This window comes from Ornithorhynchus anatinus, chromosome 20 (genome assembly GCF_004115215.2).
Source record: "Ornithorhynchus anatinus isolate Pmale09 chromosome 20, mOrnAna1.pri.v4, whole genome shotgun sequence".
NCBI lineage: Eukaryota > Metazoa > Chordata > Mammalia > Monotremata > Ornithorhynchidae > Ornithorhynchus > Ornithorhynchus anatinus.
This window is the reverse complement of record NC_041747.1, coordinates 27,863,678-27,886,275: the sequence shown is the minus strand read 5'-3', so window position 1 is coordinate 27,886,275 and position 22,598 is coordinate 27,863,678. Positions and strand designations below refer to the sequence as shown.

Here is a 22,598-nt window from a genome sequence, read left to right as displayed (position 1 = left end):
CTGGATCTGGTCTAAGTGTGCTTGGTGGACACCCAGAAATACACGATGTTGCGATCTTGGAAAAGAAGATACCAAACTCATTTTCAGTAGAAATTCATCCCTGATCTCTAACACTTTTCAAGTTACTTCAAAGCACGTAGAACTTTGGCTTTATATGAATTTTTATTTCCTCAGCTTTTGATTCAATGTCACTTTTAAGAAAAGTTATAGCTGACGAAGTGAACGAAGCCTAACAGATCGTAATCTGACATCAGAATGTTGAAAACAATTTATTTAAAATGGACAAGAACTTCATTCTCGCATTTAACCACAAATACGTTTCGATGATGTCTTTAAAACGGGTATTTTGGCCCCTTCTTCAGGTCACAGTCATAATTCCACCTGGAGAAGAGAAAGAGAAGAGAACATCAAAAGTTGCAAAAGTCTACCTGCGGCATTACAAGAAGAATTCTGTACATGGAAACACTCTTACCAACAATCCAGCTCAAGTCACGATCAAGGAGAAACATGTGCCTGACTCCCTTATAGAGACAGCCACCAGCATTCTGACTTCCTAAGCAGAGAAAGTAACGTAAGTTTAAACCAGACCAAAAAGAAAAAAACAAGTTAACTGGAATTATGGAAGAGTTAGCATTGAAGTAACTTACCTTGGTAAAACCAAGGGAAAACCAAACCAGCATTCCATCAAGTGGGATGATGAGAACGCAGAGAAGATTCAGAGGAGATTAACAGGAGAGGAACTGGAATTACTTAGATGGCAGTCAGAAAACTACAAAGGAGCCCAGTAAAAGTCTAATGGACAATGGACTGCTTCCAATTCGATTAGGAGAGATTTACAATAGATATGTGAAATAACTGTTTGGCATCAGAGGTCATTCAAGCCTTGGAATATGTTAACAAAATGAGACTCTCTAAGCAGAGAGGCTCACGTTAAATTAGATCGGCTTTGGTACTCCTTGAGGAAGGAGGCTCACTTGTCACTTGATTACTTGTCAAGTTCACTGAAGGACTGGAGGTTCCTTAGCCTATTTCTAGTGAGGCATTCTATAGAGTGAGAAACAATAAAAGCCCATGAAATCCAGTTTGTTTTTTTCCCCGTGAACCTTGGGGACTATCTACCCCCCTCCTTCAGATGAGACATAAATGCAATAACAGAATATTCTACGACTCAGAAGCATAGCGCTGAAAATTTGATTCACCCAAAGGAAGTTTTATGAAGGGAATTTGAATGATCAATTGGGAGGGTTCGGCGGGTAAGGATAGGCTTTGAAATAGGCTTTAACAGTAAACGGCTTTGTGGGTGAGGCTCAATTCAGCGTATTTCTGTCCAACTTAAATACACGTTACTTCAAGATGACACTTAAGTTTAGATAAAAATAACCCCCAAAGAGTAGTTAAGAGCAGAGTCAGCGAGAACCCCAGGGATCAGTCTGAATTTTTCTAAAGGAATTCGACAATTCAGAAAACAGGAGGAGCTGCCAGCTGTACGGTTCAAATCCTCCTGCTTCTTACCCAATGTAACATCATTACTGGTATCTCAGAAGTCAATCAGGGTAAGAATCTGCTTTAGTTCTGGCAAGGCTAGCCCACCACTTCCCACCACAAGAATTTGCAAAATGCACGGTCCTTGCATTCCTCCCGAATTCTAGACTCGCTCATCAAAGTTACCATGAACCCAGAGCTCCCTCCTCACCCTCAAAGAAAGGGTACTAAAATACACTCATCCTATTTCCTTTGGAAAGTTCACAAAAGCCAATGTGTGATCCTGGGAGAACTCTGACTCCTAAATAGAAAAGTGGGTACTCAAAGTGCTTTAGGGTGTTTATTTTCTTTCTTTTTTTGAGCTGCCCCCCCGTGCGTAAGACACCAGTAGCAAGGCTGGATTGAGCCAACCAAAAAGGAGACTCATCCGGTCAATTTCTAAAGGTGGTGTTTCTGAAAGCTAGAAAAAGCTAGGGCTTCTAGAAATCGAGGCTTGGGGAGAAAAGTTCCCCCTGGGCGCTGTCCTCACGACCTTGTTCTGGGGGTCATGTGACTGGGTGTGAGTGTCAGCTCTGACCACATGAACAGACTGTCTCCTGCTTATCAACAAGGTGTGTTTGTGTGTGTGTGTGTTTTAAATGGTACTTGATAAGTGCTTACTACGTGCCAGGCACTGTATTAAGCGCTGGGGTAGATACAAGGTAAGTTGGACAAAGACCCCGACCCACATAGGGTTCGCAGTCTTAATCCCCATCTTACGGATGGGATAATTAAGGCACAGAGAATTTAAATCTACTTGCCCAAGGTTACATGGCAGACAAGAGGCGGAGCTGGGATTAGAACCCAGGTCCTCTGACTCCCATGCTCATGCTCTTTCCACGAGGCCCTGTTGCTTCTCACTGTGACAGTGTCTCGAAACAAGGACGTAAGGGTAACAGCAATATTTCAAGTGGCAGACTTGGGAAAGACACTGATTTCGGTGGCTCAAAGTTTCCAGTTTGTACGCTCGGGTTCTGTTGATTGTACAAAGACAAACCACACTTCAGCTTTTGTTATTGACTGTCAAGTCCGGCTTATCCACTTGAAGGAGGATTACATCAGTCAGTGGTATTTACTGAGCATCTCCTGAATTCAAATCACTAAATGCTTGGAAAGAGTATCAGAAGAACAAGGCATCTGTGCCCTGCCCCCTAGAAGTGTACAATCTAGTGGGGGAGGCAGATCAAAAAATAAATTAAAGATAAAAAAAAAACCACAAATAGGAGCGGAACGAGAATAGAACGGGAAGTGGCACAAACGTGCAGGATCAAAAATCTGAATAGTTGAAGGTAAAAAGTCGCACGCATCTAAGTGCTGGGGACGTGAATGAGATACGTTAAGTGTTAAGCCGGTGTTCTTTGGTGACGATAACCCTCTCAGGCCACTGGCATCTCTTCTGCAGAACTCCTGGGCCTTCCGTATCTGTGTTGTTTTCCGCTTTTAGTTTCCTGTCACTTAAACCCCCCAAGGACAGAGAAAGATGTTTGCCGACGGTGACGCTTCCATCTGATGACTCGGGGACAAGTGGGAGGATGTCCCTTCCTAAGGACCACCGCCATTTCGGAGATGTCAAAAGGTCACCGAGGCCCTGGATGCCCCAATTACATCCCTGAAAGTCTCAAAAGTTGCCTCCTGGTCGCATTTGTTAAATCCTGCCATCGCTGGCAACTTGATGGCAGGAATCTTTACGAATAAGGGTTTCTTTCTGTTAGTTTCGACCGACCACCTTCAAGTTTCCAAAGGGTGCTTAGTCTCATTTTGGGATTCTGGGACGTGGCGAACTAAGACCCAAGCCACGTTCTCCCGAATGACCCCTTTTACGATTTTAACTTCCATTACAGCTTCTGTGTCTCCAGACTAAATCCTTCTATCGGAACCTTAAAACGTTTCCTCGCTTCAACATTCAGCACTGCTCTCATCATCCTCTCACAGCGATTCTGTGCCGTGGAAAGCCCGGTTTCAATGCTGACGTCAAAATACTGGCAGGTTCTTGTAACCTTCTCGTTATGCCAAAACCCTGGAACGATGTTTCCGTGCAAATACAGACTGAGAAGGAGCTCACTAAATGGTTTATTTGAAAATGGGGCAGAAAAATCCTGAAAGAATAGCTGGGACGATGTAAATATTTTTTTTTTTTTTTTGCAAGGCAAGAGGAGCAGAGTCAAGTACAACTGCCCGTTAAAACTCTAGCTTTTCACTCCAGCTTGCAGACAGCTGGTTACAATTTTAAAAGGAAGTGGACAACCGGGAATAAAAATAGGTTACATTCTCCAATTTTGGAATGACAGACAAAGTGATCACGTAGAGAACAAATTTCACATGAAAGCGTCACCCCAAACTTCTAGAGATCAGTTTCTAGAGATTGGAATTTTTACCAGTTTATGCAGGGTTGCACACTGACTTACTAAACTTGTACACCAGCTAAAGAAAAAGTTTGACCGGCTACAAACCTTTCCCAAGACACTCTACCTCGAGAGGTGAATGGCTAGCAAAATTAATGAACCGATCCATCCACGATATTTACTGAGAACTTAGTATGCGATTGGGAGCACACAATGTAACAGAGTTGGGAGACACAGTCCCTGCCCACAGTGAACTTACGGTTGAGGAGGAAAATAACCAATATCTTCTTCTTGAAGAATGTGAAGTCAATGGTTATTTACAAGGATAAATTACTTCTCTCCAACAGAAAATAAAATGATCTGACCAGGCATGAGTCCATCAATTCTAACTTCCCTAATGAGAAGACATACACGCACAGGCCCTGTACATGACTGTGTCCATTTCCTCTACCACTATTCAGTTTCCTACTTTTGTCAACGGGAGAATTATTGGACGCTTTGATACCGAGGTATAAGTATTCGATGACTAATTAAGGCAAATCTATTGGAGGTTGGCAGGGTAAGACACCATTAATCTGCATCAAGGTCCCTCCGGTCCAAACTGGAGGATCTGGAGACTTTTCAACTGCAAAACTTAAGCAAATGCTACACATCCCGTCCAACAGCATCTGCGTCGTCCTGAAGTCGATCTTAATGTTAAACAGCAGGGCAGTATCAGACAATGACCTAGAGACCAGCCCCGATTCTGTTGGACCTGAACCCAGAATGGATTGATAAATGGATATCTGAACTAGGGCAACGCAGGCAGGAAAGGCAGAAAGAAAGAACTCTGACTCACTGAGGTATCCCTTCGAACGCAAAGATTAGGCCGAGTTGAAAAATCTAGCCCACTCTGCAGGCAGATCCTGCAGACATCTACTAAGGAACTGTAAGCTCCCTCTGGGCAGGGAATTTGTCTTCCATCGCTACTGTACTGTCCTCTCCCAAGTACTTACTTGATACAGTGTTCTACACACTCAATACATTCCACTGATTGTATGACACACTGACATTATTTATATTTCACACTATGACACACAATATGACACACTAATATATATATATTTACACTGACTGTATATGACATACCAACTATAATCGCCTTAGCATCACTTTCAAATACCAAGAAAATAATCTAGCTCACGGAAAGATTAAAGGCGAAATCTCGGCAAATCGGGGATTTTTTTTAAAAAAAAAGCTCAACCTACAAGTACTGTTTGAGAATCCAATAAATAAGCATTGAAAAAGTCAATTTAGTACTCCACACATGAGACTCCCCAGTCTTGTGGCTAACCAATTTTCCGGGCTCACCAGTTGCGGGGGGACGGGCACCGTGATCAAGGAGCCCTTGTACCAAAGGAAATAAAAAAGGAGACCTCAAAACAAAAATAGCCCCAAAATAAAAATCAAGCTAACCGTCTGACAGGGAAAGCTTCCTTCCTCACCCCTCGACCACCTCCACCTCAAAGGCGAGTTGAAGAAACATCCGAATTGCCCCCACACAGCAAACAATAGCCACGGCACCGCAGACAGACATTAGGGCACTCGAGTCGACTCGGGACTGAGGTTTCCACTACGGTATATCTTGAGGCCGCCTACGTGGCGGAAACGTTTCCCATACCCACACTGGCTCTGATGTTTTACTAAGAGGACACAACCCCACTAATCTCCTGCTCAACAATGCCTGTCATTGGAGAAGGTACCGGCCCAGTGCTTTCCTTCTACCCAATCTTACTCTCGAAAACAAGCTGTGTAAACACAGACTTGCGCACACAACTCCTGAACAATTCCCCATTAATACGGCCCCGCAGTTGGTTCCGTGCGGAGACGACCGTTGGGGAAAAGTGGGCCGTCGGGGCTCGGTTCCCCGGTCCTGCCCGCGGTGGGCTTCACATCGTGCTGCAGCCCTGCGTGCCTGTTGCATTCCATGCCACGGCGGGGACATGACTGGCAGGGGCGAGGAAGTCCAAGTGGCAAAGCAACGATCAGGGCTATTTACTGAGCGCTACGTGCCAAGCGCCGTTCCGAGCACTGGGGAAGGTACAAGTAATCCGGTTGGACCCGGTCCATATCCAACATGGGGCTCACGGTCTTGATCCTTATTTTACAGATGAGCTTGTTGTGGGTAGGCAACGTGTTATTCTTTTGTATTCTCCCAAGCACTTGGTACAGGGCTTTGCACACAGTAAGCGCTCAATAAATACGACAGTGAGTGAGGTGACAGAGGCACGGAGAAGTGAAGTGATCTACCCAAGGTCACAAGGCAGACAGCGCCTTACTGCACGCAGAACACTGTACTAAACAATTGGGAGAGTGCAATACAAATGAATGGGTAGACACGAGCTCTGGCCCAAAGGAGTTTAAAGTCTAGAGGAGGAGACGACCAATATTAAAACAGGTTACAAACAGTGGGAAATGGCAGAAGGTAATTATAGGTACATCAATATTTTAGGGCTAGGGATCGGTTGAATATCAAGTGTTTAAGGGGTACAGATTCAAGTGAATCTGAATCCATTCAGGTGACCACCTGCAAAGGAGCATGGCATTCACATTCCGGGGAACTTTTCCACTAAGCTCTGTGCTAATCAGAACCATTATCTGAAGGAGTGAAGGTGTGGAGAAAACAAACACGGATCGAGGGGTAAAATAGGTCCACAGAGAAGCACCGAAACAGTTTAGATGCTCAAACAGCTCAAAGATGGACAACGGTTTTTCTAAATACTCCTGGAAAGGATGCCAATCGGTTCCACAGAAGGAGCAAGGTGGAAGAAACTTCAATTTCTATCTCCTGGTAGAAGTCGAGACTGAGGCTAGAAGCTGCAGTGGCCAACTGCACAGGCCAGGAAATCAGGAGACCGGGTTTTAATCCCAGCTCCGTCACTTTCCTGCTTTGTGACCTCCGGCAAGTCACTTAACTGCTTGGGACCTCAATGACCTCTTCTGTACGATGGGGATAAAATACCTGGCCTCCCTCCCTCTTAGACTGTGAGCTCCGTGGGGGGAATGAGCCTGTGTCTGATCAGCTTAAATTGATTCTAGCTTTCAAAGTGCTTAGCAAATAGTAGTCGCTTAACAAGTACCACGTTTACCTTTCGAAGAAAACTATGACCACTTCCACGAAAGCATTTCTTCATTCAGATGCCGCCTCCCACAGAAGCAGAACATAGATCGAGCACAATCTTAAGACATGTGAGAAAAAGTAGTTTCTCCATCTAAATTTCTCCAGAATTGGTGCTTAAAGCTCCCCACTGCTCTCCACATTTGCAGATTTTTTTGCTGTGATTAATCTGCAGAGAAGTTGAACAAGTTTCTCAATGAAACATTTCAATGCTTCCCTCACGGATGTTATTCTAGCTGTAGGTCTCTCTTATCTGTAGTTGACAGGAAGAGTGAGGCTTCCATTACAATTTACTGCAGTCTTTGGTTTCACTAATATTCTCGATTATTTTCCCTACTGTTAATATTTCCTGCGCTCTCTCCGTATTCCACACGTAGTAGGTGCTCAATAAAGATGAATAATTAGCATTGGGATACTCTAACGTCGCTCTCCTCGTGAAATACTGTGTCTTGTTCCCAGATCTCCAGGTCAGTCAGCAGGGTGACCGGAGATCCAGGTATGTGATTTACTTAGCTGCCGTCCTATCTCGCCGCCGCCCTCTCGCCCACATCCTACCTCCGGCCTGGAATGCCCTCCGTCATATCAGACAGATAATTGCTCTTCCTTATTTCAAAACCTTACTGAAGGCCCATCTCCTCCGAGAAGCCTTCCCTAAGTCCTCCTCTCCTCCCACTCCCTTCCACGACACTTACTTGCTTCTTCAATTCATCCTCCCTCCTATCCTCACAGCACATATGTATATATCTGTAATTTATTTATGTCTGTCTCCCCCGTCTAGACTGTGAGCTCGTTTGGGGCAGGAATGTGCCTATTGTTATTTTATACTCTCCCATGCGCTCAGAACAGTGCTTTGCCCACAGTAAGCGCTCAAATATGATCGAATGAACGTGAACAAAAAAAAAATGCCATGCGAGCCATTTGGATGCAGACCCGGGTCTTGGCAAGTCAGCGGGACGGTTACTGATGGTTCCGTATGCCATCAATCTTCTTAGGAGACCAAGCTGCTTCTCCTGAAGGGCTTCTGCAGGGTTTTTATTTAAAAAATAATCTTCAATGGGCACATCATACAGCGCCCAGGAAAACTTTACTCACTAGTGGGATTTGGGTCTCTTCCCAAGAAAAGCCTTCATTTTACTTCTCTAAATTTGTTTTTGGGTGGGGTTTTTTTGGTTTGGTTTTTGGAGGAAAGGTACAGAGAAGCGAGCTTGAATTCTGAGAAAATATGACTACCTGATAGGTGTTTTCTGAGCCGTGGATAAAGATTCCTACTTATCTTCTTTCCCCGCCACTCTGTCCCATTCAAGAACAGAAGACAAAAGTGGCACAGAGTCCCTTCCACCAGGTACGGCAACGAGTTCCCAACACCTTAAACAGAGTCCCCACCTGTACCAAGCTTCACCGTATTGAGGAGGCCCACCTGCAAAACTCCAGATGGTGTGTAAAAGAGAAATATTTCTTGTTTATACAATGCAGCTCCAAGTTTAAGGAACACGGCATAAATTGGGAAGAGAGGGTGGTTGTGAAATTCAGACTTTGCTGTTGTCTTTCCAGGAACCAAAAAGTCAGAGTGACAAAGTTATGTGACCACGAAATGGGCCTTCTGAGTAACACTGACTCTATTTACCGGCCTTTACGACGAAAACCTCTTCAAAGGGCAAAAGTTACTTTATTTCTAGTCAAGCAAATCCTTGGCAAGAGGTCTTCTAGTTCATACCTCAGCAAATGCCTGTTTTACAAATAAAGATTGATTTTTCCAAATCGCCCTGTGGAATAGCTTATTTGCCCTTTCAAAACTAAACACACACTGTGTAAAAATCAAAGTCGGCAGGTGAATGCCATAAAAACGCTCATGTACACAAATGTAAAGAGATTGGAACTGATACTTAGACTGTGAGCCTCCTGGGGGACAGGGATGGGTCCAACCTGATTAGAACAGTGTCTGACAAATAGTAAGCCCTTAAAGATCATAATGAATTTACAAAAATCCCCATCAGGAATCAATTCTGGGATGGATTTAGTTTTTGCACTTTTAAGGTTTCCTAGAAGGATCTTTTCTCTGTGTGTGTGTGTGGTATTTGTTAAGCGCTTACTATGTGCCAGGCACTATACTGAGCACTAGTTTAGATACAGGCCAGCAGGCTCTGTACTAATCGCTAGGTCAGGCTAATCAAGGACGGACGCAGTCGTGTGTCACACACGGGGCTCGGCCAACCTCCGTTTTACAGATGAGGTAACTGAGGCACAGAGAAGTGACGTGCCTTGCCAAAGGTCACACGGCAGGCAAGTGGCGGAGTCGGGATCAGAACCCCGGTCCTTCTGACTCCCCGTCGGTGCTCCACCCCCTAGGCCAGGCTAGTTACGCGTGTCTAACCAGAGGGTCAAAATGCTAAGAGAAAGAGGGAAGCCCACAGATAGGAAGGCTAGAGAGTGACACCAGAACGAAAGGACGGAACTGAACGGCGAAGAGAGACTGAATTTTATTTGGCCAAAGATCAAACTCCTAAGTTTGGTGACCTTCGGTAATGCGGTCAGGTACCTAGTTCCTTTTCTTTCCTCCTCCCATGGAGTCCGTCTCCCCCACTGAAAGCTCCTCCAGGGCAGGCATCTACTGGACTCCCCCCCAAGTGTTTGGTGCAATGCTCGGCACTCAGCAGGCGTTCGATTACTAGTGACTAGCGGATTGAGTCGCGCCATAAGGGCTGGCTACCTTGTACCTCCCCCAGCGTTTGGTACAATGCCCGGCACAGAGAAGGCCTTAAAAATTCCACAATTATTATAACGACTGGTGCCTGAAACCCCGACACACGGTAGGGCTTAACGGCTATCATGGTCACCGTTACGGCTAGTGCCCGAAACATTCCTAAGACACCTGAGGTGCCGGTACAAATTTGTATAATGCCTATAATGTTGGATTCCAACCATCCTCTGGGCCCAGTAGCGAGGAAAGAGAGGAACGGGGAGAGATGGAGGGAGCCAATCCTAAAGAGATGGAGGCGTAAGGCATCGGAATCAATGATCCTCGGCATTTCCCCCTTCGCACGGCTCTGGGCTGAGCTGGCTTGTGATTGAACACCTTCAGGCCTGTTCCTCCCCTTCTGCATTTGACAACTCCTCAGAGGCACGGTCATTTCTTCCCAGGCTACAGCAAACTCCCAAGGATGCTATCTGGAACAGGGAGTCGGGACACCCGAGGTCAGATCCCAGCTCTGCCACCGGCCCTCGGTGCGACCTCGGGCAAGTTTCCTCATTCAAACTTGCTATCCGTCGGGCGTTGACAGCGCGCCCGGCCCGGTCCTGAGCCCGTGGGAGAGCAGGAACGTGTCTACGACCCTGTGGCACTGCGCTCTCCCAAATGCTTAGCGCCGTTCTCTACGCACAGTACGCGCTTGATAAATACCAACGACTGACAAAGTGCAAAAGAGTGGGTGGACGCGATCTCTGCCCACAAGGAGTGTACAGTCCTCTGGACTCTAAACTACTTAACATCTGTGCCTCAGTTTCCTCATCTGTAAAATGGGAATGAGATATCTTACCTCTTAGATGGTAAGCTCCACGTGCCACGGGGGCAAGGTCTCGTCTGATAATTTCCTTTCTATCCCAGCACTCGATAGAGTGCTTGGCATCGAGGAAGCACTTACATACAACTACTCCGTGCCAAACTAAATGTGGTGCTTGAGGTCTCCGTAAGGTTTGATTTATGGGCCTGCTATTGTTATTATTATTGTTAATTTGGCTTTAAGCTAAACACGTAGCCAGAATAACGACCGAAAATGAACCCAACATACTGGCCAGGTGTAGGCAAAAATAAATAATAATTGTACATGACCGGTGAGCATTTATGAAACATTTGTTGAGGTGTTTCTACAGAGGATTTTCTAAAGAAACACTTGAAATCAGGCAGAAAACAAGACAGGAGTTGGAGAAGTGAAAAGTGCCAGGAAAATGAAGGCCATTATTATGGGGCCTGGAGGAAAAAAAACAGCTGAAGTAGTACAGGAGAGGCATATTATTAGAACAGGTTAAAAAAAGGGCACAAAACTGGGAAGAATCAGGGAAAAAAGTAGGCTGAAAAATCAGTGGTATTTACTGAGAGCAGACTGTGTGCAGACAGCACTGTAATAATAATAATGATGATGATGGCTCTTGTTAAGTGCTTACTACGTGCCAAACACTGTTCTAAGTGCCCCCGCCACTTGCCTGCTCTGTGGCCTTGGGAAAGTTCCTTCCCTTCTCGGTGCCTCGGTTCCCTCATCTGTAAAATGGGGATTAAGACTGAAAGCCCCAGGTGGGACAGGGACTGTGTCCAACCTGATTAGCTCGCATCTACCCCAAAGCTTAGTACCGTGCTTGGCACGTAGCGCTTAAATACCAAAAAAGAGACAAAACAATGCCCATAAAGCGCCGGGGTAAATGCTTAGGAAAGAATGATACAGATAAGAGACGTGGACTCTGCCCTTAATGTTGTCATCTGGGAATGACTATTCCCTCCGTAAATGACTTCAGTTTCACTGTCCCAGCACCCAGTCCTGAGGGGCAGCGTCCGACCTGTTCATCTCGTACCTGGCACCGCGCTTAGTCCGGTGCTTCGCACGTAGAAAGCCCGACAAACGCCACGAGCATTGATCTGCAGAGCCAGTCTGCCCAGCGTAAGGGGACCAGGTTCGGCCATTCCCCATCCTCAAAGACAGCCAGTGCGCCAAGGACAGGCTCCCATTTCAGGGACCCAACTTGATCCCGTTTGGGCTTTAAAAACCTGGCACTCCGAGGAAAGAGGTGAAAAAAGAAAAAAAAAAACTCAAGAGATTTAGCCCCCTTCGCTTTGCCGCTCAGCCGGGCAGTACATCCTCTAGACTGTAAGCTCACTGTAGAGAGGGAATGTGTCTGCTACACGGTCTTCTCCCAAGCGCTCAGTACAGTGCTCTGCACACAGTAAGCACCCAATAAATGCGACAGACCGACCGGTTCGACACTGTCACCTTCCCGGCCCGGGCGCCGGCAACATCCAGTCTGCAGGGCCGGGAGGGACGAGGTCTCTCTACCCACACCGCCCCTGCACAAGCGCGTCCCGCGTATTCCCTCCTACTAATCCCTCGGCACAAAGTAAGCCCTTAAATAGCGCAGTGATTATTACAGTGGGCACTTAAAGGGCTGTCTCGAATGCCGACGCGAAAAAGCCGTGAGCTACGTGAAGGAGTTTTCCCCTATACTGCTAAAGTACAGAGGGAATGAAAAGGTGATGCAAACGCAAATCCTAGATAAGGGGGGCATTTTTGCTTTCCATCCAGTAGTTAAGAATGTGGTCATCCGGACGGGAAGGGTGGCATATTGCTACAGAAGTCCTGACTGGCCAAAAGAGAAAGCAGATGCCTAAAATGAGGAGACCTGCTCGAACGGAGAGTTGGGTTCTTTTCAGCTGAAGCTTCAAATTGGCTAATGAGGAAGAATTACTACGTGGACGAGGCAGTCTTTTTTTTTTTTTTTTTTGTTTAATCGGGCTGGGACTGCCCGAGAGAAAAACAGGAATTTAGCAACTAAGTCATTTGGGGGAGAAGAGAAGCAGGGGAGTTGTTTAAATTTCAGAGAGTGAGTTGATCGTGACCAAACTTTACGAGGACGGGGTGGGGGGAGAGGGAGTCGTGAAGTGAGGAAAAAATAGAGATCAATAGTAATAGCTTGACAATTCACACCGTCAAGTACTCATAATACCTAATTTATGGGACCTTAACCATCGGTCCCACTTGAATCCTGAAAACGAGGCAGGGAGTGAAACGGCTGACTCAACTGGCCCATGAATTTAGAATATTCTCTAATCCATCTCAACCCAGTTGGCCAACATCTGCCACAGCTGTTATCAGAAGGAAGAGGGCCAGCATTTAGAAAGCCACAACACAACACGCCGCACCGTCTCTCCAGTTATCACGCTACCTGCCGCTCGTCTTAGGCAATAACCCGCTCCACCTGGCAGTTGTTACAGCAACAAATCACAGTGCTTTTTCCAAAAGGCCCTTTCACGCTCCCTCTCCCTACCCCAATTCCACTTACCCGCTTAGGAAAGGAGTAGGGAGGGGAAGGCAACAGGAAAAACCCCACTCAGGTAGATGCACGCCCCACATCAACCCTTCCTCCAGAAAAGGAGCAAAAAGCCAGATATCCCGGACCGAGAGTCAGGGGAAACACCTCTACCGACGCTGACCCTAAGTAGGAAAACGTTCGAGGTCTGCATCGTCTCGAAGTCGCAATTCACCGAATTCTGGGTCGAACGAAGCACGACTTTCCCGAAAGGCTCCACGGCCAGGGTCGGAGGAAAACAGCCCTCTCATACTCCGTTACCTGGCGGGCCAGGTTCCCTCGTTGCTTCACCAAGCAGGCAAGAGAGGCCGCTCAACCTAAGGTCCCGGAGATTGCTGCTTTAAGTGTGATTAGAGTAAATGATACGTCCAAGTGACAGGATGCTCCTCGTCCGAGGGAAAGGAAAATGCCTCCCCCTTCCCTATTTCACGCTGGAGAGTTCCAGGTCAGTGCCTGGTTGAGCCATTAAGTTTGCTCCCCTTCTTCGCCCTCCACCACACGCAGTGAGGGCAAAGCAGTTCTTTCCACCTTGTGTCAGTCTTGGCCTTTTCGGTACGAGATGGTAATTTTCTGTCTCCTTCCCCACCTACTTCTGCAAAGTTTCAGACAAAAGTTCCACCCGCGGGGAAGGGGGTAGCCGAGACCTTGCAAACGGGTAGTTTCGGTGCCCACATTTAAGCAGGCCAAGGAAAGAAATCGCCTATATAATGCCCGCTATACGTAGCTGCTATTTCAATACCTCTCCAAGCCCCCCGTGGTCCTTGGGCCACGGCGGGCACCTGGAGATCTGGATAAACGGCGGAAAGGTCGTCTCTAAAATGTTCACCGTGGGGAGATTCAGGCCGTCAACGGTCAGGTCTACAAGCAAGTCACCACTTTATAAACCACCCCCACGCCTCCTCATCTAAGTTTCCGAGTGGGGATGCTCGCCCGGATCCACGCAGCCGGCAACCCGGCCTGGTCACCGTACCCATTCGCCAGACCCAGCGGGAAGCGGCGTGGCTCGGCGGGAAGAGCCCGGGCTTTGGGAGTCCGAGGTCGCGGGTTCTAATCCCCGCTCCGCCGCCTGTCAGCTGTGTGACCTGGGGCAAGTCGCTTCACTTCTCTGGGCCTCAGTTCCCTCATCTGGAAAACGGGGATGAAGACTGTGAGCCCCAGGGAGGACAACCTGATCGCCTTGTATCCCCCCAGCGCTTAGAACGGTGCTCGACACATAGTAGGCGCTTAACACATACCATCGTTATTATTATTATTTCCACCGTGGTTGGAAGGATCCCATTCCTTATCCCGGTGGGAGCCCCACGGGTGAAACTCAAAGAGGAAGGTCACTGCTCAGTACAGTGCTCTGCACATAGTAAGCGCTCAATAAATACTATTGAATGAATGGACGACCACCTCCAGTTTTCCAAAGAAAAAGAGACAGGGCCCCCTTGGTTAGTGGAGCAAGTCCTCAGTTTCCCCTCTTCTTCTCCCCAAGTCACAGGAGGGCTGGGGGAACCAAGGGGTGAAGGGCGATGAGTGGGGGGGGGGGGGGGGGGTGGATGCAAGGAGGCTGAATAATTCAGGGGGGTGAAGGGATTTGGGAGAACTCAAATGGGGCAAGGGGAGGCAGGAAGATGGCCAAGGCTCTGGGGGTCGGGAGGGCCGGTGGGGGAGATCTCGGGGAGGGGAGCTGGTGTGGGGTCGGGGGCAATGATTTGGGAAGAGGGGGGAGGGAAGGGAGGGACAGAAGGGAAAGGAGGGAGGGTAAGGAAGGAGAAAAGGGAGGGAGGGAGGAAGGGAAAGAAGGAGGGGAGGAAGGAAGGGAGGGAAGGAAGGAAAGGGAGGGAAAGGAAGGAGAGGGTAGGAAAAGGAAGGAAGGAGAGAGTAGGAGAGGGAAGGAGGGAAGAAGGAAAGGGAAGGAGGAAAGGAGAAAAGGGAAGGAGGGAAGGAAGGAAAGGGAAGAAGGGAAGCAAAGAAGGGAAGGAAAAGAAAGAAAAGGAAGTAGAGAAAGAGGAAAGGAAAGAAGGGAAGGAAAGAAAGGAAAGGGAAGGAGGGAAAGGAAGAAGAAAAGAAGGAAAGGGAAGAAAAGGGAAGAAGGGCAGGGAAGGAAGAGAAGGAAAGGAAGGGAAGGAGCAAGGGGAAGGAAGGCAAGGGAAGAAGGGAAGGAAGGGAAGAAAAAGGAGGAAAGGAGGGAAGGGGAGGAAGGAAAGGGAAGAAGGGAAGGAAAAGAAGAGAAGGGAAGGGAAGGGAAAGAAGGGAGGGCAAAGAGGGGAAGAGAAGGAAAGGAAGGGGGAGGGAAGGAGGGAAGGGAAGGAGGAGGGTGGGAGGGGCGGGGGTCTGGGTGGTGACTCACAGTCCAGGTGCTTCTTCTTGGGCCCCATGATCTCGTGCGTGGTGGCCTTGCACACCGTCTTGGACACGGCGGAGCCGGTGACGCTGTGCTGGGCGGCGGTGATGCGGTCGGTGAGGCTCTGCCCCGACATGGCGGCGGCGGCGGCGGCCGGCGAGCCCTGCCCCTTCCCCTCCCCGCCCCGCACCTCCCCGGCTGCACCGACCGAGCGAGCGAGCGACCGAGCGAGCGACCGAGCGAGCGAGCCAACGACAGACCCGGCGGCCCGGGAGGCTGCAGGAAAATGGCGGCGCCGGACTCCTCCCACCGGCTGCCCGGACGCCCCCGACGCAAGACGCCCGGGGCACGTGACCCCCGACGGGCCCCGCCTCGCGCCGCCCGGCCACGTGACCCCCCCCAAGCCCCGCCTCGCGCCGCCCGCGCACGGGACCCCTCCTCCCTCCCCAAGCCCCGCCTCGCGCCCCCCGGCCACGTGACCCCCTCCCTCGCCGGCCCCGCCTCGCGCCCCCCTCGCACGTGACCCCGCAGGCGCGCGCCTCTCTCCCCCCCCCCCCACCTGCCTCCTGAGGCGCGAGGCCTGGAATTCACACTGATTTTCCCCCCCCCCCCTCCTGCCGTAATATCCACAGTTATTAACAAGTTAACAGACACCGACATGATTATTATGATCGGAATCGTGATCATGATGGAATTTGCCAATCAGAATAAATGGGGGTCTCTGTTAGGCGCTTCCTCTGCGCCAAGCACTGTTCTAAGCGCTGGGGGACGCCAAGTTATTAACAAGTTAGCACACACCGACATTATTATTATGATCGGAATCGTGATCATGATGGAATTTGCCAATCAGAATAAATGGGGGTCTCCGTTAGGCGCTTCCTCTGTGCCAAGCACTGTTCTAAGCGCTGAGGGATACCAAGTTATTAACAAGTTAACGCACACCGACATGATTATCATGATTACAATCGTGGTCATGATGGGATTGGCCAATCAGAATAAATGGGGGTCTCCGTTAGGCGCTTCCTCTGGGCCAAGCACTGTTCTAAGCGCTGAGGGATACCAAGTTATTAACAAGTTAACGCACACCGACATGATTATCATGATTAGAATCGTGGTCATGATGGGATGGGCCAATCAGAATAAATGGGGGTCTCCGTTAGGCGCTTCCTCTGGGCCAAGCACTGTTCTAAGCGCTGAGGGATACCAAGTTATTAACAAGTTAACGCACACCGACATGATTATCATGATTAGAATCGTGGTCATGATGGGATTGGCCAATCAGAATAAATGGGGGTCTCCGTTAGGCGCTTCCTCTGGGCCAAGCAATGTTCTAAGCGCTGAGGAATACCAAGTTATTAACAAGTTAACACACACCGACATGATTATTATGATTAGAATCGTGGTCATGATGGGATTGGCCAATCAGAATAAATGGGGGTCTCTGTTAGGCGCTTCCTCTGGGCCAAGCACTGTTCTAAGCACTGAAGGATGCCAAGTTATTAACAAGTTAACACACACCGACATGATGATTCTGATTAGAATCGTGGTCATGATGGAATTGGCCAATCAGAATAAATGGGGGTCTCTGTTAGGCGCTTATTCTGTGCCAAGCACTGTTCTAAGCGCTGGGGGACGCCAAGTTATTAACAAGTTAACACACACCGACATTATTATTATGATCGGAATCGTGATCATGATGGGATGGGCCGATCAGAATAAATGGGGGTCTCTGTTAGGTGCTTCCTCTGGGCCAAGCACTGTTCTAAGCGCTGGGGGATACCAAGATATTAACAAGTTGGGAACACACACCGACATTATTATTATGATCGGAATCGTGATCATGATGGAATTTGCCACTCAGAATAAATGGGGGTCTCCGTTAAGCGCTTACTCTGGGCCAAGCGCTGTTCTAAGCAATGGGGGATACCAACAGTTATGAACAAGTTGTTCACACACACCGACATTATTACTGCAATTATAATCGCCATCATGTTGGGATGTGGCAATGAGAATAAATGGCGGTCTCTGTTAAGCACTTACTTTGTGCCAAGCACTGTTCTAAGCGCTGGGGGATACCAACAGTGATGAATAAGTTAACACACACCGACATTATTATTACTATTATGATTAGAATCGTGGTCATGATGGGGGTGGCCAATCAGAATAAATGGAGGTCTCAGTTCAGCATTTACTCTGGGCCAAGCACTGTTCTAAGCACTGGGGGATACCAACAGTGATGAACAGATGGTTAACGCACACCGACATTATTATTACGATTATTAATCGTCGTCATGAGGGGATTTGCCAATCAGAATAGATGGTGGTCTCTGTTGAGCGCTTACTCTGTGCCAAGCACTGTTCTAAGCGCTGGGGGACACCAAGTTATTAACAAGTTAACACACACCGACATTATTATTACGATTATAATCGTCATATGAGGGGATTGGCCAATGAGAATAAATGGTGGTCTCTGTTAAGCGCTTAGTCTGTGCCAAGCACTGTTCTAAGCACTGGGATAGATACCAACGGTGATGAACAAGTGGTTAACACACACCGACATTATTATTATGATTAGAATCGTCATCATGATGGGATTTGCCAATCAGAATAAATGGGGGGCTCTGTTAAGCACTTACTCTGTGCCAAGCCCTGTTCCCGGCTCCGCCACTTGCCAGCTGTGTGACTTTGGGCAAGTCACTTAACTTCTCTGTGCCTCAGTTACCTCATCTGTAAAATGGGGATTAAAACTGTGAGCCCCACGTGGGACAACCTGATTATCTTGTATCCCCCAGCGCTTAGAAGAGTGCTTGGCACATAGTAAGCGCTTAACAAATACCACCATTTTGTTAAACGCTTCCTCTGTGCCAAGCACTGTTCTAAGCGCTGGATCCAAGGTGATGAGGCGGTCCCCCGTGGGGTTCGCAGTTTTCATAATAATAATAATGTTGGTATTTGTTAAGCGCTTACTACGTGCAGAGCACTGTTCAAAGCGCTGGGGGAGATACAGGGTCATCAGGTTGTCCCACGTGAGGCTCCCAGTCTTCATCCCCATTTGACAGATGAGGGAACTGAGGCCCCGAGAAGTGAAATGACTTGCCCACGGTCACACAGCTGACAAGTGGCAGAGTCGGGATTCGAACCCGTGACCTCTGACTCCCAAGCCCGCGCTCTTTCCACTGAGCCACATGGCTTCACAAATTCCCATTCCCATTCACAAATAGGGATGCTTTTCATCCCCATTTCACAGATGAGGGAACTGATCTAAGCGCTGGGGGGAAGATCCAAGGTGATGAGGTGGTCCCACGTGGGACTCACAGTCTTCATCCCCATTTGACAGATGAGGTCACTGGGGCACAGAGGAGTTAAGTGACTTGCCCAAGGTCACACAGCTGGCTAGTGGCGGAGGCAGGATTAGAACCCGTGACCTCTGACTCCCCAGCCCGCGCTCTTTCCACTGAGCCACGCTGCTTCTTTGCGAAGCGCTTCTTATGTGCCGAGCACTGTTCCAAGCGCTGGGATAGGGAGAAGGGCATGAGGTTGTCCCACGTGGGGGTCACAGCCTCCATCCCCATCTTACCTCATCTGTCAAATGGGGATGAAGACCGTGAGCCCCACGTGGGACAACCCAATCACCTGGTATCCCCCCCAGTGCTTAGAACAGCGCTTTGCACATAGTAAGCACTTAACAAATACCACCATTTATTTATTTATTTTCCAGAGGAGGGAACTGAGGCCCGGAGGAGGGGGATGATGAGGAGGATGAGGATGGCATTGGTGAAGCGCTTACTATGTGCCCGGCACTGTTCTAAGCGCTGGGGTAGATGCAGGGTAATCAGGCTGTCCCACGTGGGGCTCGCGGTCTTCATCCCCATTTTACAGATGAGATGACTGAGGCCCAAAGAAGTGAAGTGACTGGCCCAAGGTCACACCGTCCCCCAAGAAGAGAGAAGAGGGGGATGAGGAAAAGGATGAGGATGGTATTTGGGAAGCGCTTACTACGTGCTGAGCACTGTTCTGAGCACTGGGGTAGACGGAGGATAATCAGGCCGTGCCACGTGGGGCTCGCAGTCTTCATCTCCATTTTACAGATGAGATGACTGAGGCCCAGAGAAGTGAAGTGACTGGCCCAAGGTCACACAGTCCTCGAAGAAGGGAGAAGAGGGGGATGAGGAGGAGGATGAGGATGGCATCGGGGAAGTGCTTACTATGTGTTGACCACTGCTATTATTACGTAGCTGAGGCCAAATATCATTCGTCGCTAGCAGTAAATGTCGCCAAGTTGGTCGGAGTCACGCTGCGCCTTCAAACTCCCCCCCAGCCTCCAGTTTCTCCCTTTCTCCGTCCTCTTTCCAGGTCCTCCATGCCCCCTCTCCCACCCCCGCACGCCTCTTCCACCGCCCAGATGTGTCACAAATCCTCCCCTCCTGGAAGGTGAAAAGCAGTTTCTCTTCGCCTCCCCCTCATTGCACCGAAATCTTATATTTCTTTCCTTCCACCGAGTTACTTTCCATCTCATCGGATGGTTTCCCCAAGACGCCTCCTCTTCGAACCGTCCCCCTTCCTGGCATGGTGACCTGAGACGCCCCTAAGGGTGTCTCTCTATAAATACCCTCCGTTTTCCTTCCCCGGGGGGATCGGACGGGACAGGAAATCCATAGTTCCACTGGAATTTAAGAAAAGGAAGCCGCCGGATGATGTCAGCAGCCGTCTAATTGTCCCTACAAGGCGGATTGGGGCCGGGATTTGAGCTCCTGACCATAGAAGGAGGTGAGGGGTAAACGGCACCCGCCACTGCCTTTTGTCGCCGGGGTTTATCATTTTCCTCTTAGCCCCTTTCCTAGGAGGATCGGTCATCCGGATGAGGGGGACTCTATGTTTCCGCCGGAGTTGGGAATACTCTTCGAAACTTCGAATCGCAATAATAGTAGCCGTAAATAACCTCATTGGCTCCAAATGGGGTGCTAACACATTCTCTGTGAAAGTCTGCGCTCACCAGCTGCTTCCCAACTGCAGCCTGGGGCTGCTTGAAAGACATAAAGCCAAACAGTGACCATGTGTGTAGAGTTTCCCGGATCCCAATCAGATCCAGGAACCCTTCTCTGCTATCACGGTTTCTGGCCCTCACCTGCAAAAATCATAAGATACTCAACTCAGCACCGAAAAGCAGGGTCGAGCTCGCTCAAAATTAAATTCCTCAGCCCACTCCCTCTCTTCTTTTCTTCCCGGTTGGGAACGGCCACACCATAGAGAAGCAGCGTGGCTCAGTGGAAAGAGCCCGGGCTTTGGAGTCTGAGGTCATGAGTTTGAAGCCCAGCTCTGTCACTTGTCAGCTGTGTGACCGTGGGCAAGTCACTTCACTTCTCTGTGCTTCAGTTACCTCATCTGTAAAATGGGGATTAAGATTGTGAGCCCCACGTGGGACAACCCGGTTCCCCTGTGTCTACCCCAGCGCTTAGAACAGTGCTCTGCACATAGTAAGCGCTTAACAAATACCAACATTATTATTATTATATCGGAGCTCTGTTGACTATGCTTCTGACAAACCTAGGAGATAAGAGGCTTGGTTGGTCGTGGTATATTTTTTTTTATGCGCTTACAGTGGGCCAAACAGTTTGCTCAATTCTGAGATGCAACTGAACAACGTAAAGAGTTCCTGACGCACCCCAGGGCTCTCAGTCCAAGAGGGAAGGAGAGCAGGTATCCCCATTCTTCGGATGAGAAGGTTGAAGCACGGAGAGGGGAGGTCGGTCAGTCAATCAAATGTATTGAGCGCCTACAGTGAGGTCACGGCAGGCCGGGGGCACAGCTCTATGACTCCTTGATTCGTTCGATCCTATTTATTGAGTGCCTACTGTGTGCAGAGGACTGGGATTCTGCACACACCGACTGTGTTCAACCCGAACAAATGTTATAATAAATGATATATATGGTTTATGGTATTCGTTAAGCGCTTTCTGTGTGCCAGGCTCGGTTCTAAGTGCTGGGCTAGAGACAAGTTAATCTGGTTGGACACGATCCACGTCCCACCTGGGACAGATGAGGTAACTGAAGCGCAGAGGAGTTAAATGACTTGCCCAAGGTGACACAGCAGACATTATTGCTATTGTTTCTGTCTGTCTGTCTCCCCCGATTAGATTGTAAGTCCGTCAAAGGGCAGGGACTGTCTCTGTTACCGATTTGTCCATTCCAAGCACTTAGTACAGGGCTCTGCACATAGTAAGCGCTCAATAAATACTATTGAATGAATGAATGAAAGTGGCAGAGCCAGGACTAGAACCCAGATCCTTCTGCCTCCCGGGCCCGTGCTCTATCCACTAGGCCACGCTGCTATTGTTGACTACCATTCTGTCGCCTTCTCTCACTCAGGCAAGCTCGCCACCGGCCGTATTTCTCTGCCCTATTACATGAATTTTAGGTTTAGGGCATCCCCAGATGCCAGCAAGACTCCCAGCGTATTTTGCCATTAGAAAACATCTCCTGACAGACACCCATGGGCTGCCCGTATCTGGCTGTCAGAGAGCATATTCTAGAGAAGGAGGATCAAAAGGGCCCCTATCCCGTGTCCTCGCCAAACTTTTCCCGAAAACCAAACAGGAGGAAACTACCTCTGCTCTTTAGCTGCACCCTGGGGAGATCAAGCAAACACTGAGCTACCACTTGGAACGTGCATCTCAGGACAGGAAGGAAGATGAGGTAGGAACCCAGGAGGAATAAATCACAGACTTGGAAGGGGCGTAAGGAGCGTCATCCGAAGGGAAAGCACAGCTCCTTTAATATCGTTCCAAAGGCCACCAAATGGGACGCCAATCTCCCACCTTCCCTTTGACGCTTCCAACCCTGTAATTCCTGACAAAATGAAAACCCTGACCATTTCGGTGGGTAGAGGCCGATGAATCTCCTGCCCTCCATGAGCTACATCAGACAGCCTTCCCCCTGCGACTTCGGGAGATAAAAAAAAGCACGAGCGCGTAGTCTTAAAGCTAAGGAGCCCAGAGCCCAGGTGCAGAACATCAGGAAGAGAATCCGTGTAGCTGTGAATGAACTTAAAATTCAGAAGGTCAAAATACTTTTCAATCAGAAAAACGGCTGTTAACTGAGAAGTGAGAATGACACGTGACACCCCAAATTATAGACTATATTAAAAAAAATTTTTATTTCTTCCCTTACTCACATATGGGTC

General features: G+C 48.7%; 1 protein-coding gene across 5 annotated transcripts in view; it reads right to left on the bottom strand.

Moving 5' to 3' along the window:
• PICALM (phosphatidylinositol binding clathrin assembly protein) overlaps positions 1-15,705 on the bottom strand; it is a 60,590-nt gene extending 44,885 nt beyond the window's left edge. For 2 of the 5 annotated variants that reach the window (XM_029048382.1, XM_029048383.1), the window contains exon 1: positions 15,425-15,705. In XM_029048382.1, coding sequence (XP_028904215.1) covers positions 15,425-15,554 — 130 coding nt within the window. In that variant the 5' untranslated portion in view covers positions 15,555-15,705. The remainder of the gene's footprint in view (positions 1-15,424) is intronic. The other 3 variants (XM_029048385.1, XM_029048386.1, XM_029048384.1) reach the window with 2 other exon arrangements.
• Positions 15,706-22,598: the final 6,893 nt, after the last annotated feature.